This window comes from Labrus mixtus, chromosome 19, assembly GCF_963584025.1.
Source record: "Labrus mixtus chromosome 19, fLabMix1.1, whole genome shotgun sequence".
Taxonomy (NCBI): domain Eukaryota; kingdom Metazoa; phylum Chordata; class Actinopteri; order Labriformes; family Labridae; genus Labrus; species Labrus mixtus.
In genome coordinates, this window is record NC_083630.1 from 6718626 (window position 1) to 6737643 (window position 19018).

Genomic DNA, 19018 nt, shown 5'->3' on the forward strand with positions numbered 1-19018 from the left:
ATTATGCAGGTTTTTCGTTGATAAATATGACTTCAAAATATATATTTACACACTTACGCACCGTTTCTATGAAAAGTAATCCTCATCATCTCATCAGCTGACTAAACAAACACGACCTATGACAAATAAACGACACTGTAAATGTCTTAATTTATGAAGCTCAACATGCATTACTGTTGATGCCCCTCTTTGACTTTATATTTTACGACCACAAGATGGCACCACAGGATAAGATTGTGTTACGTTTTTAGACAACGCTTATTTTGTCAGACTTTAACAGGACTACTTCGCCATATGCAATTTCAGATGTATGTTCGTTTTTTTAATACAAACATTTAAAAAGTCATATTCAGACTAAGACATTATAAGCTTTGGGTTTTGTGATTCAGTATTGGTGCCCTTTTCGGATATCAAAAATAGGCCCATTAGTCTAAAAGTTTAGAATGAAAGCATAAAGATGAATATGTGGATATTTGTCAAATAGATTTATTTACAAAAAAAGCCCAGGCCAACTTCATTTTGACTGACATCGGTTTGGCTACTTCACGAACTGAAATAGCCCACTGACTGCTCACACATTCTCATTTGGTTTCAATTACTTGCAATGTTGTCTTAAATCCACTGGCGGCGCTTGCTCGCTCCTCTGTCAAAGCAAGGTGGCGCTGGAACACCATTTATCTTCCGCGGAGAGCAGCAATTTATACAATGGGCCTGAAACCCTCCGACTTAGCAGATACTGAATCCATAAATTAAACAAAGCTACATGGGGCTTCTATACCTTAACAGTTGGCGACAGGATGGTTGATGTCTTCAGCGTTCATACGTACGCCAAATTAGGCTGACTTTGCAGGTTAAAACCATTATAACAAAACAATTAGAGATGATTTTCCAACTTTTCCATAACTTTTGGGCCAAGTGTGGGTCCAATCACGTCCCATGTTACTTCACTATATGGGAATAAAGGCATACGTCATGGACCCTTCCCAGTCTATTTAACAATACGTTTTGGTGACAAGACCAGTGCGTAAATACGCAAACTCAGCAATTAACTCTTTCTGAAAAACTCGAAGCTTTTCCTACATAAAACTTAGATCCAAAAATAGACAAAAAATAAACGTACAAACACTACCACCAAAGCCCCCTGTATAATTATGATACAATTATTATTATTATTATTAATAATAATAATAATAATAATAATAATAATAATAATAATAATAATAATAATAATAATAATAATGATGATAATAATTTAAAGTATAATAAGGTTTCATTTTTCTTACTATAAAGGGGTGTACTAAGCGCCGGAGGGGCAGCCGTTGCCTGTGCCTATTAAACCCAGCTCACAGTTTTAAGGAGCTGTACGTTGCCGGAGGCCCGGTGCTCCGGTGGAAGTGGTTGAAACCAAGTCCTAGACAAACAGGCTGGATATTCAAACGGGACCCCGCTCTTTAACCCACTCACAGACAGCTCTGCTTTAAAAACGTACTCCTCCCTTAGTGCGCAGAGCCCCAAACAATATTTCTGATCCCCCCACCCCACCCCCCCACCACCCTCTCTTTTGTCCAGTCCTGCAAAGGTTTATATAGCTGCAGGTATTGTGTGTGCAGTTAAAATGTGTTCGTCTTTGAAGTCAAACATGAAGGCGTGTTTTAAATATTAACACCACAAAGACATCTATAGATTTTCTGAGGAATTATGACATCAAAAAAAATAAAAAGCCAGTTATGAAGATCTATTTGAGAAACTGCACAACGAATACTATTTTTTTTTTTGTGAGGAAATTGTCATATATTCTAATACATGCAAATATTGTATAATGTAAATGTTTGATGTGAGAAAACATCATTGCAGCTGTCTGCCAGCGAGGTTCACCGCACTGTGCGTCCCATCTGATCCGGCATGTGTGTGCCCCGTCACAAACTTGAAAGAGGAGAAAAGGGGGTTTTGGACTTAAGCTTCACCATTATCACCTATGTGAGCGCACGTGTTGCTCTCCTGTGTGTGTGTGTGTGTGTGTGTGTGTGTGTGTGTGTGTGTGTGTGTGTGTGTGATGGTCGTGCGCGCGCGTGTGAAAGACAGACAGAGGGAGAGCTCATTCGCTCATGGCCGGAGGGGTCTACATAAGTATGTATTAGAAATAAACAGTGGATAAATAAATAATGAGCCTCACAATGGCAGGGTAGCTTTCTGTGTAGAAGTAATGATGTTGGCAGTTAACCTTCAAGTTTTTAACTCGACTCAGTTTCATTTGCGCTGAGAATTCATGTTTTTTTGTTGTTGTACAAAACCAAATCACTGTAGATATAAAGGAGAAAGTATGTCCTTTTTACTTTAACGTCATTCAAAGACAAACATAATTTATTACAATTTCAGATCTCCCCTATCCAAATAATTAGCTTTAAATTTGAACATATGCACCTTTAAATAATCTCTCCTGACACAGTTTATCTGGAATATGGGTTTAATAAACCTCAGTTAACTGTCATTCAATACAGATGATGCATGGTCTTTTATTTATTTTTTATTCAAATGTACCTGATGTGTTAACGTTTTGTTTGGTTTTAAACGAGCATTTTTATTTTCATTACTGAAGTTACTGGCTGATAGAATATCGGCGATTTCTCGAAGTGCTTTCATATTCGTCATTTGTATCTCAAGTAGGCTCATTAAATCTAGCAAAGATGCCAAAGTCTATAGGCCTACACAGCATCAGACAAAAAGGCTGTTTCATTTTTCCAAGGTAGTTTCTCCTTTCTCGCCCACACCCGGAGCAGTGCGCATGCGTCACCAGGTGGCCCCGCACCGTTTTTATGGCCAGGTGAGTCGATCCGGACCAGGTAAAAAAAAGTCAAGGTTTACTCTGAGACCGAGGGCTTAATGAAATAGACACGGCACCGGATCGACTGAAAAAGCTCCAAAGGCAACAGAAGACAAAGAATGTCAATTATGGGCAAAATGGGGGAATGGCAGGTATGTGGTGCTTACTTTAAGACAAAGAGACGGCTGTGGAAGAGCAGTGAAAACTGTCAAAGTGTCGACCCATGTAGAAGGAGGGTGCACAGGCAGCGTAAAATCTTGTGTAAAAGGTGGTGGTGTGGAGCTCTTGTGTTATTTTATCTGTCAGGAGATCATACCACGAAGTTAAAGATGTTTCATTTGGGTAAACTCTGTCTGCGGCGATGAAGCCTAACATGTCAAACTGCTCATCTCTTTGTTTTGCCATGAAAACCCGAGGACGATGATCGCATGTTGTTATAGGTTGCATGGACGCATTTTATATCCACAGATATGTCTGATCACAAATTAGAATTGTATGGAAACAGACACGACATGACGTAGTTTTACCAAATAAGAGCTCTAACGAAGCTCGACCATTACTCTAAAATGTGTCTTGCGTATTGGAAATAAAATTAAACTTTTAATCAATGTAATTCACTTATAGTATTCGTTGATCAAAATTGGATTACACGTTTTAAGTTATGTACAAAGCATCCCATAATGTTCTTTCCACAGAGCTTTACTTGGCTTTACTAACACCCTGGCCTTGTTTTCTGAAACGACCTGAGATCTTTGCAGAAACATAAACACTTTACTCTCACTCGTTAAAAGCCTTTCACCACAACAGACAACTGACCAGCAGAAAGACACTCCTGCATAGCTGTCATTGTCAGCCAGTTTCTTCTACCCCTTCTCATTAATAACAACTGCTTTTCAAAAAAAGGGAACTCCACCAAAAATGGTAATCCAGGTTTTAAAGCAGAGGGGCCAACGCCTTGCAGAGCTGGCGACCTGTCTGCTGACCCACGACCTGCTGAGGTGAAGGCTCGGCCGGCGACAGGGCAGAGCCAGGCTCTCCCTGCAGCTCATTCAAATGAAACAAGGCCATGTTGTTGTGTTAATTATTTACACTCGCCCCCAAAGCCTGCGCCCTTACAGGTAGTCAGTGGACCTGTAGAGCCACTCCGAATGGCTCACCTTTTTAACATAACACTAAAAGAAAAGCCTCTCAAGGTCTCCGCTCTCAATGGGATTAAAATAACAGTTTGGGAGTTAAAAAAATCAAGGCTGGCAACAAAGTCTGTGACAGGGTTGTATTTGCATAGACATGGTGTGTTCGCGTCAGAGCCTGGAAAACGAAAGACTAAGACACTTGGTCTAAAAAGAAAGTATTACACTTGTGCCAAAATATAACTGTAATAAAAAAATAATTGTAGTCAAACACACATTGGAATTATGGCATTTCAGGAGTCTGATTTGGTTTTTCCTAAACCCCGGAAAGAGAAACAGTCCCAGGTGCTTGCAGGTCCTAATGCATGACTATACCCCCCCCCCCCCCCCCCCCCCCCCCCCCCCACACACACACACACACACTTACCAAACACACACCTGACTGAACAGTAGAAATAATAAGCGTGTGTGGCGTCTTGCTGCTTTAGATTTACCTGTGCGCTGTCCATTGGTGTTGTGTGAGTGTGTAGACGGGGGGGGGGGGGGGGGGGGGGGGGGGGGGGAATCAAACGGCTGTTGATATGCTAATGAGGCCCTGTGCCAGTGTTATTACAGAGCTGCTCCAGCCTTTCACTTCCACCATTAGAGGGAGACCTCAGAGCGCAAGACAGACAGCAGCCCACAGCTTCAATAAAAGTAGTTTTTCTGAGCGGGGAGCACAATTCACTGAGTGAAAACAAGACTATAAGGCGATACCTAAACTCAATATCCACATCAGCAACCCATGAAAATGCTTTGGAAATTAACTGATAACATTAAATATGAAGATTGCGAGGTAAGGGGCTCCTCTTTGATTTCTTTAATTTTTATGTGAAGATTTTGCAGTGAACCAGGATATTTATTTTAGGGATGTGATGTGTTTTGATCCAAATATGTCATTATTTTGACAACTGTCACTGAACACAATTAATTAAATAGTAAGATGATTAGAGCAGTGTTTTTTATTTTATTTATTTTAATATGACAGTTTTTTATTTGTGTATTTTTGGAGATGATTTTTGAGTTGATGATTTTTACTTTTATATAGATTATAACAATTACAGCATATGAAATATTATTTTTTACATTGCATTATACGTGAGAGTTGAATTTATATAGTTATCTACATCATTTTATTTAAATATAGTTGCATGAGTGAAATCACACGTGTGATTTATTTGATATTTTTTTACGTCTTCTATTTAAACTCACATAAAATATAATAGTTAATGGCACGTGGAATTAATAAAAAAAGAAAAGAAAAAGCTTAACATTCATTAAATTAAATTAAATATTGCGAGTAAATGACAGTTGGAAGCTCTTTAGGAGTCTGCTTTATTCACTGCTTGAATTACATGGACTGCTACCCTTCACTTTTAATATCGCTGCAACTTGAGCCGTTAGATTTCGCGTGTGTGCATATATGTGTGAAGTGCATACACTGAGTGATTGTTGTTATGGGCATAGACAAAGTTTGGCAGTAATATCAGGGACTTGTTTAGGAGTGGAGGAGCCTGTCGGACGTGTTTTCGCCCGTGTCCTGGGAGGATAGGGACGGCCGAGAGCAGGAAAACAAAAGCTGGCCACCTTTGCGCTCATGTTGTTCTCATTGTTTTAATTTACAGGCAAATGTTTACTCGGTAGTATCGATGGGAAAATGAAATTAGCCTTTGAAGCCGGGCCAGATCGTATTGTTTTCTTAATTTAAAATTGCGCGACAGGAAGAGGTGAAGAGCTCTTTATAGCCGCGCGTAAAAGTTGGTTTGAGCGCCGGATCCGCGCGGCCCTTCTTAGGCTGTGGGGATTTATTTTTCTCCGTCTATTCTGTTAGGAGTTTAAAGTTAGCCAGTGTGACTGGGTTTGGGAGTCGAAGAGGAGACGGTGGCTTAATTCGGCGGAGAAAGAGAAGAGGAAGGAGCCCCATGGAGGACAGCTCGCTGTCGGAGTCTGAGGTGGAAAACAAAGGGACGAGAGGTAGAAATGAGTCGCTCGTAGTGCCCATAGCGTCGTCTGCTGGATTTTCACCCAGTTCAGAGGTGCACATTGTTTCCTTCCATGGCTTCCTCCTCTGCTGTCTTTGGTCCACCTCCCTTCATTCCTATGTCTTTCTTTCACTTTTGCGCTTTGGCCCTGGGACCCTTTTAAAATGCCCCCCCTCCTCCCTCTCTCTCTGATTCGTCAGACGGGAGTGAATGTCCCTCTTTTTGTCTCTCTCTCTCTCCACTCCCTCAACAGTCTCTCACTCCCTCCTTCTCTCTCTCACTCCCTCTCTCTCCCCATCTCTGATTAGATATACTGATTCCTCCTTTCAATGGACGTCATTTAAGCGCAGACTCCTGCCTTGAGTTGCGTCCTCCGCTTCACGCCCGATTTCCGACCATTCTTTCCTTATTATTAAGTATTCCTGTAATATTAATAGTCATGAATGCGTTCTATTAGGAGTCCAAGAGGGAGACGAAGAAGCGGCTCTTTCTCTAATATGAGCTCAGGCGAAGGGACGGCAGCACTGTGATAGAAGCCAGGAGAGCAGGGAGAAAAAGAAGGTTTTACCGAGAGAAACTTTTCGACCCGAATCTACCAGCACCGCCGAATATCTGCATTTTTAGCCCCAGATGAAGGGCAGCGGGGATCTAACCATTTGTTTCTGATGGATTATCGTCCTGCTGCTGTGGCACATATCTGAGCGTCGGGGCCAGCGTGATCTTACAGGAGAAAAGAAGAGGCTTTTTCTGGGGGCTTATTTTTTGGTTTTGCTGGTTAATCCCTTTGCTCGCCCCTCAAACACTCAAAGTGTTTTTTTGAACTGTTTGTTTTCTTCTTGAGTCGCACCAAAAATCCTTTCAGATGTTAGTGCACAGTTTTTCCGCGATGGTAAGTTGCTGGAGCCTTAGCGTGTCAGATAATTCGAATTTGTTTGTGTTTCAGATTTTTTTTTGATATTTGTTTTTGTCGCTGAATAATGTTTTGTAAAGCTTGCAGGCATACAAACTGTGGGAAAAGCTGAGATAATTCAATGCTTGTTCATTTATTTAAGCTTATTTCCATAACAGTGTTTAATTCTATTATTTACTTTTTTGTTTTTTTATTTAACTTTGTGCACAGACAGGTAGTGTGTTTAAATGGTAACTTTGCTGTTTAAAATCAACCAGCAGGAATTATTTGAATGAAAGATTCCAGACTTGTTCTATTTGTGGCATACTCAGGCCATATTTGATAATGGCCGCAGAGCATCGAGTAGTTAAAACAAAGAGTAAATCACACACATTTAAGTCTGTGTCTTTAGTCTAAAACACTCTTCTCTGTGTGCTTCGCTGCAGGACCGTCACGACGGCACCAGCAATGGGACAGCCAGGCTACCTCAGCTGGGCGGCGTGGGCCAGAGTCCCTACACGAGCGCCCCTCCGCTCTCTCACACGCCAAACTCGGACTTCCAGCCCCCGTACTTCCCTCCACCATACCAGCCCATCTACCCGCAGTCTCAGGACCCTTACTCACACGTCAACGACCCGTACTCCCTCAACTCTCTGCACGCCCAGCCGCAGCCGCAGCACCCGGGCTGGCCGGGCCAGAGGCAAAGTCAGGAGAGCGGCCTGCTGCACCAGCACCGCAGCCTGCCCCACCAGCTGTGCCGGGAGTACCGCAGGGAAGTGCTGCTACCGTCCGGCCACGGCATCGACACGGGACTGTCAGACTCTATCCCTATCCATGGAATACCTCACTCTTTAGAAGACGTGCAGGTGAGGAAGCGTTTACCTGCCTTTGATTTTGTGAGTGGGTTTACTTAATTAGAAAATAAAACGGTTAAAAATGTAATTATTTGATTTATAGGCACTGATTGTTTGTCTCGTACAAAAGCTAATTTAAAATGATAAAACTGGTTTATTATTAATGATTATAATAACAACAATTTGTATTTTATTTTAATAATAGCCATATCAAAAAAGCCCTGCCATTCTATCAGCTTTATTAGAGTTAGAGCTTTTTGTGTGTGCAATCTTTCAAATAAATGTCAGCACTATAAATTAATCCCTTGATCTCCATGAGAAACATGTTACCCATAGTCTATATTTTTTAATTAAAAAAGCTCGATTTATAATGTATTTTTCCATGTATTTTCATAATGCTTTTACTTGCCGTATTGTATGTGGATGCTTAATGTCAGCCTGTATATTATTTAAATAGATAAAACAAAACAAGGCGCCTGTATTTCCACAAGCGTCCTGACATGTCATCTGACTTTATTACATTTTTCATTTTCCATAAAGATAAAGCTTTCCAAACAATAACCCTACACTGTATTGTATGCACCCTAACAGGGGAATTGAATTTGTTGGATTTGCTTCAGATAATATAAAGATAAAGATAAAAAAAAAAGCGCTACAATTGTCAATAACTCCCATCCTTATTTTGAGTATTCTCTGCAGTTTTTAATCAGAAACAAACACCAATAATCCTCTAATTAGTTCATAGGCCTTTAATAGGCTGCGCTGCCGTAATTACTATCCAATCTAGATTAGAAGTTTCCTTGTGAGTGGAGCCAATCTGAGGGCAAAATTAGGTCAGGATTATGGGGCGACACAGCTTCGTTATTTAAGTCTGTGTTTTTGATCTGGTGTAATGCGTCCATGAACGCAACCCGTTGGACAATAATAACAGGTATGGGCCTAGTGAGCCTCAATGTTGCCTGATTATGGCTAATTGTGTCGGGCTTTTGTTCGTGCACAACATCCAGAGTTGCGTTCACGTACACAGAACTGAGGCTGGTATGTTTGTGCTGAAATTGTCCATTTTGTGCATTTGTGTCACAGCCTGTTGATGATCAAGGAATCCACATTCCAGACCAGACTGTAATTAAAAAAGGTAAGCAATTTCCTCCGAGATATCATGCATGTTTCTGCAAGCTGCAGTGCACACCGCCACGCACACACTCACATAGGCCTACACACACCATTCACCATTCTGCTCGAGAGAACTCGATGCAATGCGGTAATGCCTGACTGATCCTAATACGCAGTAGCCTATTTTTCATTACATGCTTTCCAAGTGCATCAAACTAGCTGCACCTTTTTTCTCGCTGATGGAATTTACTGTCAGCGTTTCAGAGCAGCGGGGAGATGAGTGGAGCTGCTGGGCTTTGAAGGCCCCGTGGTATTGATGGTCAAAGATATAGACCTATAGCTATAGACGATCCCGTGGTGGAGAAAGCCAATAGCTGCAATCACACTGCATGGTCAAATTTAAAATGGAAGTTGGAAGCGCAGGATGGAGCAGAGTCTGTCATAAGGAGAGGGAATTCTCGGCTTTGAAAAAAAAATCACTTACTGATTTGTTGAAGGCTGTTGGATTACATAGCTTTAATATGTTTTTATGCTATGAAAAATATGTCTGGCTGAAATTGCTGTTTAAAGGGGAGGCCTTGTGATGGTCAGGTTTTAAAGAGTTTGTCAGACTGACTAAGATATGTCGCCATTTTCTTCCTTTTTTCTGCTTCTAATCTTGTCTTTTTCCATTCTTTCCTTTTGAGTCTGTCTATCTGCGTATCAACATGATAATTGGCTTCTTATATTAGTAATCTCAAGAGTTCGTTTAACTCCTATTGTCTCTATTAGGCTCCCCTGAGCCATTAATGTCACAAGTGATCTATCCAAAGGCGCACAGTCCCCTTTGTCTCCGGTTACTGCACACCAAAACCGTGGAAAGCCCAGTGGTGCTCAGTCCCCCCCTCCTCCCTCTCCACTCGGTGTGAAATCACACACGGGTAACGGTGTTTTGCTTGATACAAGGATATGTCAGAATAGGTAGACTTTACCAAGTCTTTCGGTTGGTGTGGTTGCTTTGTGCCGAGCGCGTAAATGGGCTGCATGAGCGCGCAGATACTGGAGATTCTCTCTGTCTGCTGCTGCATGTATGGCCTATGTTTACCGGTGTTTTTTTAGATTAAGAACTGATAAGTGGAAATATTGCTGATTTTTTTTGACACTGAGAATTATCTTTCCTTAGAGTCGTGATTGAATCAGCACCAACAAACATATTTTTTAATTACTGGTGTTATTTCCATGTATAGGCCTACATTTGTCTCTTTTTTGCATGTCCTTGTTGCTGAAAGTATACACATGTGGTGCTTAACTCTAAATCCGGGGCCTAAATCCCCCTTCTCATTTAGTTAAGGCTCTGCATTGCATGAAATTCACTGAGCACGGTCTCTCTCTCTCTCCCTCTCTCTCATTGCCTCCCCCATCCCTCTCTTTCTCCCTGGCTATAGGTCCAGTGTCTTTATCCAAGCACAACAACATCTCCTCCATCCCCGTGAATAAGGACGGTCTTTTTGGAGGGGTGGTAAACCCCAACGAGGTTTTCTGCTCTGTTCCGGGTCGCCTGTCCCTCCTCAGCTCAACATCCAAGTACAAGGTCACGGTTGCAGAGGTGCAGAGACGCCTCTCGCCGCCCGAGTGCCTCAACGCCTCTCTGCTAGGCGGGGTGCTGAGGAGGTGAGTTAGAAAACATACTGTGTATATCTACCTGTTAAGAGTGCGTGTGTATGAACTCCCTCACTCCCCTACAATCCAGTCTCTCTGTGCGCATGCATCCCTCTCTCTCTCTCTCTCTCTCTCTCTCTCTCACTCTCTCTCTCTCCTCTGTACCAAGAATAATTAAAATCGACCAACCATGACACCTAGCTCCTGCATTTAAAGCAGGAGAGGTCTGTTAAATTCCATATTAACTTCTCTCTCCCTCTCTGTGTCTCGCTCTCTCTCAAATTAATGTAGGCCTAGTCTGTTTCAACCCCAGCTCTATAGGCCCAGTGAAGGCATTACACATGAAAACATTGGTCTCTAGTGAACTGTCTACTGAAGTGCTGCTGCAGACACGCAGCCAGTAACAGTGCTGCCTATTAAGTAGGGCTTTATTTATTCATTTTGTACAGTATTTGTCTGCACGTGGAAAAGGCTGGGATGTTTCAGTAGGATTTCTTTTTTCAAGCTAGTTCAAGGTAAAAGAAATTCGGTCTAATTAAGTAAAATAAATGAAAAATAGGTGAACAAGGCTGACATATCTTCATTTAAATTAGGTTAAAGGTCATAATAATTAAACATGTTTGAGGAGAGTGTTGTTAGTGGATTTCTAAATGCATACCTACTTTATACACATTTCTAGCATTTATATGGATATTTTTTTTAAATGTTACTTTTGTTTTTTTCTTTCCCAGGGCCAAATCCAAAAACGGAGGAAGATCCTTAAGAGAGAAGCTAGATAAAATCGGTTTGAATCTACCTGCGGGAAGACGCAAGGCAGCCAACGTCACCTTGCTGACGTCACTAGTCGAAGGTAAGTCGGCCGCTGTAAATCACGTTCTCACTCTTGTTGCTCCCGCGATATCAGGTGCTAGAAAAGTGGGAGTTTTTTTCTCCCCCCCCCCCTCTCTCTCTCTCTCTCCCTTTCTTTCTCTGTGTTGGAAATCAGCATATGCGCTCATCCGTGTAATGTGGACCGACTTTGCCTCGCAAGTAATAAAGCATGAAGGATGTGTGTGTGTTAGTGTGTGTGTGTGTGTGTGTGTGTGTGTGTGTGTGTGTGTGTGTGTGTGTGTGTGTTAGTGTGTGTGTGTGTGTGTGTGTGTGTGTGTGTGTTAGTGTGTGTGTGTGTGTGTGTGTGTGTGTGTGTGTGTGTGTGTGTGTTGAGAGAGAGAGAGAGAGAGTGCTGGTGATTCTCGTGGCGTTGCAGCGTTATTGGTCCTCGCTTTCAGGAGCGCACTTGCAGGTCCACGGCTGGCCTAGTTTACGCACTGGATGAATTTGTGTTGAAGTCCAGTTAATTATTGAGTGCTGCTTGTTTATTGGGCTCCGCTGAGCTATATCACCCCATGGATGAGAAGTCGATTGATTTATTAACCCTCATGCATTGTTTCTAACATTAATACAGACTGGCTATGGCAGCATGGGCCTGGTTTTTAATTCATTCGTTAATAACTTCTCATGCTTTGGCTTTGGTGAACATGTTTGTTGCATGCAAATGACATGGAGCTGACCTATTGGGAGCGATATGTTTTTGGTCTATTAAAGAATAAATTAGACAAAATATGGTGCGCTTTTGAGCGACTGTATAAATCCATTTTGCTCGCAGAGTTGGACCTTATTATTCAGTGCAGTGGTATTTGGTGCGCAGTGGCTTTCCAAAGGTGAAAGCCTGCGATGGTTCATTGGTCCCTGTTAATCATTACTGCGGGAGAGAGTCGAATCCAACGTGCTTGGTAGACATCCTGTGCTGTATTGTAATGAGCCTGGAGAAGTGTATGATTCCGGGTAATAAGGAGGTGGTGGCACGTGGGGGGTAGGATGGGTGAAGGCAGACGGTTATTTAGTGAAGGGACACTGCGTTTTCTGAAGTGCTGTCATTGTTTATGATCCGCTCCATTTTATGGAAACGAGTTTACTGGACATGAGCTTTGATGCTAATTGGCGCATGCGTTCTTCCGGAGCAGAAGCTTATGGGCAGGAAGCCCCGCAGTAAAAACTCAACTGCTTCAGGAAATTAAAACCAAAGACTTAGGGGAGGGAAAAGAAAAGTCCAGAAACAGAGGAGAGGGGCGAGTTTGGACTCGGACGGAATGAAACCTGAAATTCTCAGAGCTGCAGTGTAGAAATAGAACGAGATTTAGGTATAGCCCTTTAAAATTGCTTCCCCATGCTTGTGTGATCTGCTGGACTTTCAATAATGTGCAGGCATTGGTAATCAATGACATGGTGTTAAGCATGACGCCCCGTCTATATTTCATATCCACTTATTGTTCCTGCTCCATATTTAAGCGTTCTCACGGTCTGAAGCAGAGAGCCTGACGTGTATTGACAGCTCACAGGCTTTCTTTCTTATTATAACGAGCATTTTATTTTTGTTGTCATCATCATTAATGTTGTTGAGGCACAGGTGTTGTAACCCTGCTGTGTGCACGCGCTGCTCAGATCAGATTAATCACGTGTTAGTCCAAGCAGGAAGTGTGAACTGCTCTCAATTTTGATGTGACCATATTTAATAAAGAAAAAACACTCAACCTGTTTTTTTCTTTTCTTTTCTTTTTATTTCTCAGGCGAAGCAGTCCATCTTGCCAGAGATTTCGGTTATGTATGTGAGACCGAGTTTCCAGCCAAGGCAGTAGCTGAATATGTAAACCGTCAGCACTCCGACCCGAACGAACAAGTCCAAAGAAAAAACATGCTATTGGCCACAAAGTAAGTGCTATTATCACATTTCACAGCATGCATCTCCCAGTCTGTCTGTGCCACACACACACACACACACACACACACACACACACACACACACACACACACACACACACACACACACACACACACACACACACACACACAAACAAATATTTACTTCTCCATCACTTTTTTTTGGTTTCTTTCTCAGGGGTCAGGGAGTTTCAGTTGTCTTCAAACTAATTAAAAAAGTGGATACTTATCAGATGTTTGACTATAAAACTGTATGTTGTCATCCTTTTCAGTTATCCATTTCATTGTCAATATCAGCCTTAAAACACAGGTATTAAAGATAATAATAATAATTAATCAAATAAATTAATAAATGTATTTTTACGCACAAATGTGTCACACATCACTTTGCATGTCTGCTAATTATCCGGACACTTCATTTGGACTTCTATTATTAAGTACAAAGACAATAGTGCAGAGCAGTTGTAAGTAGGCTGTTGTTGTTGGTTGTGTTGCCTGGGCCCTCCTCTCATCCACACGCACTGCGCTGTTGTGTTTGCCTTGTGATTTCAGTGACATTGACACATAGCTGGGTCTCATCCACCGCTGCCATTGCTGTTGGTTATTTTTACTCTGCGTTTACTGCAACATGGGCATGGCTTATAAAAATGGAGAGCGAGGCAGAAGCCTGCATTTAATATTGATGATGGACCGCTATAATCAAACAGCTGTCAGCTATAACCGCTTATTACAGCCTGTTTGCCTGTTATTAAAATACCAATAGCATGAAATGGAGAGTGGGTCGCGCAATCTCATCTTTTAATGGACGATTCCAGTTTTCTATACCTTATGGAATATTTTACATGTATTTACAGTGTACTGTATTTACAGTGTACTGTAAATAAGTGACATTTGGGTTACATGTAAATGGAGCTGAAAGGAATAACATTATTAATTCGTGTTTTGGTTGTTTTTGCTATTTATTTAAAGAGAGTAAAGTTGAAACTTTACATGCACATATTTTTCGTTTTACAACCACAAGTCATTTGGATTTATTTTTTCTCTCAAAAAGTATTCTTTTATGATAAGGAAAAAAATATCTGACCCCGAGCCCTGGAATTCATTCCCACCTGTTAGTAGCTTCGGGACATTTTCTCTGACTATTCTTGAAAGAGAAAAGATCAACAACATTTCAGTTTTATATAAGCATTAAATAAGTTCATTTGTCGAGAGAAAAGAAAGACTTTTTGCTCTGTTTGCTTGCTTTCAGCAAATCTGACTTGTTTCAACTGTAGCCTATATTTTTTTGTCGTGTTGAAAGTTTAAATGATATTCATCATGGCATGCAAAAGGCATACAGGGGTCTGTGATATTGTCCTGGTTGTTTACACCCATTTTTTTCTGTTTCAGGCAAGTGTGCAAAGAGTTCACAGACCTCCTTTCCCAGGACCGCTCGCCGCTGGGAAACTCACGGCCGCAGCCCATCCTCGAACCGGGAATCCAAAGCTGTTTGACCCACTTCAGTCTAATCTCGCACGGCTTCGGGACCCCGGCACTGTGCGCGGCCGTCACGGCCCTTCAGAACTATCTGACCGAGGCTATCAAAGCCATGGACAAAATGTACCTCAACAACAACCCCAACAGTCACTCAGATAACGGCACTAAAGGCGGAGACAAAGACGAGAAGCACAGAAAGTGATGTTTCCATCCCATCTTCACCGAAGGGCCAAACGAACCCCGGGGCCCCCTTCTTCTACACCGACCCACCCCTTTGCCATGGCCCCACACATCCAATATAAATATTATAAATACCTTATAAATACTATTGATAAAGTTAAACATGCCACTTCCTGATCTTGCGCGGTTTTACATGTTTTCTTTTTACATCCCACTTCTGGATTGATTGGAAAACGACGCAAGAATCTTCTTCTTCTTCCAACAGCTGAAGCATACGAAATGTTATTTAAAAAAAGAAAAGAAAAAAAGATGCAGAGGAACAGCTCCAGGGGGAGGAAAAAGGTGTATTTGCCTCAGCCAGAGGACTTTTTATGTACTCCCCGTGTTTTTTTATGAGCTGCAACGAATGGACTGAAATCCAGCGAAGCCCTCTATATCTCAATTTTACGATTGTGACAAAAACGAAGCTAAAAGAGGATGAATTCTTATCAGTATTGTGAATAATAAACTTGAAAAACAAAGAGAAATTCCACAGAACTCCATGTCATGACTTCAGTTGTAGACTCTCTCTCTCCACGCGACCAACTTGAACTTTTTGAATTTCAACACGATTCACGGTTATATAAGGGAATCAGTGTTCATGTATGTATATATTTATTTATGTGTAATTTAATGGGAATTGTAAATATGGTGCGTCTGTTGAAACTTCTTTTTTTATTTATCTGGTGCCTCCTGTTTTAGTGGGTTTGAATATTCGGTTAGTTCTTCATGTGATTTTATGGTTCTTAGAAAAACAGAAGTTTGGGGTATTTTTTATTTCTCTGGGATATTTCAATTCAGCCCTCTTGTAGCATGTTGAGGCGACATTGAAGCAAGTGAACAAATTGAATAGAAATAAAACTTCCATTTCTCTCTATATATATCATCCTTATTCAGTTTGTTTTGATTTGAGACAGAGCATACGTGAGACCCTGAGGAGAACTTTTTTTTTTTGTGTTTCTATTTTCGTTTTTATACAAGCTTTTATGTGTTGTGCCAATCAGAATACGTTTCACCTCTTGTTCTCTCCTTGAAGCACCATAAAAGCAATAAATGGAATATTGTCTTTTTTTCAATGTTGGAAGACATTCAAAAAACATTTTTTGGGACCACCTGATATCTTGTTCTGTCCGATAATGTCCAAAATTGGAGGCGGTTTTAGCTGTATTGTATAGACATGTGCTGGCAATAGTTCCCATGCCTGTCAATGTATTATAGTCCTTTGTTGCCCAGAAAAAAAATAAATATTTGATACGCTTCATCTCGATTATTATTCATATCTTTTAATTTTTTATTCACTGCTTGACACGCAGGGGTGTTTTTTTTTCTTTCTTTCTGTATTTTTTCCCATTCTGAACGGCTACAGTAATTGAGTTTAAGTCTCCCCTGACGATTGCTCCTTGCAATAAGCAGCTGAACTCATTGTTTCCCTCAAGTATAATAAAAAAAAATCTTACTTTAAACTCCCTGGTTCAGAGCACAGGATCTTATGCAGGCCAAATGGCTCACAACAATGGATGGATGCGCGTTTGAAGTGCGCAGCGCCACCCCTCCAGCTAAAACCCTCTGAGATGTATACAGGCCTGGTGTGCAATGTTTGGTTGTTATAGGCTATATTTGGCTCCCCCACCCCACCACCCCAGTTTATTCTTTGCTGCATTCAAAGACATGTACCAAATATGTGTTGTGTTTTTTTTTTGCCTCTCAGTGTAATCAACGAACAATCAGCGCTCACCATGCTGGCTTTTTATGCACATTTTAATTATAATACTTTCATAAGCAATCTCCTGTTCTGGCTGGTATTTAGTCTGCTTTCGTTGTGTTTGGCTGACTGGGACTATATATATACGTGGCTATCACGCTGGCTGTAAAAGCAAATCTGACGCTGGCCTTTGCTTTATTTCGCGTGCAGGGCTGCAGAGAACAGGCCCGTTGCATAACATTTGAGTTGAGTTTGATTGTATATTGATGGCTTGGCACCTATAGCTCGAAATCAATCTCGTGTGGAGCATGAATCAGAGTGGTGATATATGCATCTTGGTATTGTTTCTTGCGTTCCCCATTTCACTCTCTGGTAACCATGCAGTTTAAAATATTGTACTGCCTCTCTTCCTCCCACCCCCCTCCTCCTCCTCCCTCCAATCTCTGCAGCCATATTTATTATCAGCATGCTTTTCGGGCCGTGGTTGCTTTAATTCTGAGGCAGTTGTTGTTTTGCAGGAGGGTGAATGAAGCCTAACTGTACATGTCCTTGGCATAATTGCGATGCACAGTGCTGGAGCAGGTGAAGCGAGGCATTGTCTGTCAGGCCCCTGTTTTTGTTGGCTCAGGCTTCAGATTGTGTGTGTGGGATCCTGTCCTCAGGCACAATAGCTCACTCATAAAGGGGAGAGACTACCCGGCTGCTCCTGCTATGGTTGGATGTGAGGGGGGAATAGCATAAATAGTCACTTTAAGGGGGAAAACAATCGTATTAAACCAGCATTCAAAAGGAAGCCCCTCACGTGTGTCATTAATGCTAATGTTATATAATAAATTTATCGGGGTTTGCTTGAATGAAGACAGGGTTTTGAAGGGTAGAACGAACGCATTAGAAATAGTGCTATATCTGTGACAATGGTGGATATTTGTGCGTATTATTAGTGTGAGATGAGGAGGATCGCGGCCTGTAATTGTGTCTGTCTGCGTAATGGAATTGGAAGTGTTAAAAGAAACTCAAAATCCCATTGTGTGTCGTTTGTTTACACTGATACTAGCCTATAATTTGCATCCCATTTTAATACCATATTGTAATTTTACCCTAATTTGATCTTAAACAGGTAGAGCTAGTTTCTCATAATGCCTCAGAGCGAAAGTCATTTATGCAACACACACACACACACACACAAAAAAATACAAGACGGTCTGAAATTTGAGGAGCCAGTCAGCAATACCCTGCTGAATTTAACTAATTCAATCCTTAACTGCTGCTTGTCTCAACTTAACCAATTACAGCTGATTCCCGTTTAGTAATTAATAAGTGTGAGGCCTGTTGTTATCAAATATTGTGGAGAATATGCGGAATAAAATAGGGGTTAAAGTACATTCTGTGTGATTAAGCGTCTTCTGCAGGGAGACAGTGAAGCCCATAGTGTGTATTATTTTGTTATTTATTTCTCACAGTATTTATCTAGTAGAAAGGGTTCACTGGGTTGTCGCTGTGTTGATATTTATAGTTTGTTGCAGAGACGTAATGAAGGACAGGCTGTCTGTAAATGGAGTGTGCGCTGTCATGTGACACAAAACTCACTTGAAATGTAAAGATTTAGATTTAGAGATTTTATGATCTGGTTCCAGGATTCATTTCAAATCTGAATTAATGCACATGTGCTTATACTTCCAATTGATTTTTCATGTAAATTGGCTTCGACTGTCGCGCATCAGACGCAACTTTTCATCCACCACCAGCTGCACTGCTGCACCCACATGTATGCCTTTGACTTTTTTTTTCAAGCTAGCAGCCATGTTTGTGGTCAGAAAGAATGTAGCTGAAGCTGCTGAGCTCAATGCTTGGTGAAAGGAGTGTCTGCATGGCCTAATTACCCCGCAGCACCATCACTACAACAGTCTGCACTGTAACGCTCGCAGGCAAAGCTTTGGAGCTACTTTGCCTGCTCGGGAAGATTGAGGGCAAAAGCCTACAAGGGCCAGATTTGTTCACTCATTGTGCTTCCAAAAATGTTACATTGGTATGATTGGAATTTGATTTTAGCCCACATGTCCTGCTGACATTAAAGCAGAGGGTGGTGGAGGTTAGAGGGAGTGTTAAAAGATGGTCAGTTATTACGCATCAATTAAAAAAATTTTTTTGCAAAAGATAAGTGTGCACACAAAGATGGAAACTTTCCCCTCATTGATAAAACAGATGCTCCGTTTATTGATCGACATTCTGCTGCCAATTAGAGCTGCTTGTATCACATTTTTACCCACGGTGCATTTCAAACTGCCGGCCTGATAAGTGGCTTGGGCAAGAGGGTTCCTCTAAATGACATTTGATACGGTTATTGGTGGAATCGAATTATGGGACTCTAAAGTTTGCAATGAAGCGCAAAATAGCTAAT

The 19018-nt window shown here is 41.4% G+C and overlaps 1 protein-coding gene across 6 annotated transcripts; it reads left to right on the top strand.

Moving 5' to 3' along the window:
- Window positions 1–2835: 2835 nt before the first annotated feature.
- tfap2a (transcription factor AP-2 alpha) lies at window positions 2836–16177 on the top strand. Of its 6 annotated transcripts, none has more exons than XM_061063965.1 (7): window positions 2836–2973; window positions 7308–7757; window positions 8799–8850; window positions 10253–10478; window positions 11198–11316; window positions 13073–13214; window positions 14613–16177. In XM_061063965.1, the coding sequence occupies exons 1-7, from the start codon at window positions 2941–2943 to the stop codon at window positions 14899–14901; spliced, it is 1311 nt and encodes a 436-aa protein (XP_060919948.1). In that variant the 5' UTR covers window positions 2836–2940; the 3' UTR covers window positions 14902–16177. The 6 variants fall into 6 exon arrangements, with proteins under 6 accessions (XP_060919948.1, XP_060919951.1, XP_060919947.1 ...); XM_061063968.1 differs by having other exon boundaries at window positions 2837–2973; window positions 7308–7727; XM_061063964.1 differs by lacking the exon at window positions 2836–2973 and adding an exon at window positions 4605–4786.
- Window positions 16178–19018: the final 2841 nt, after the last annotated feature.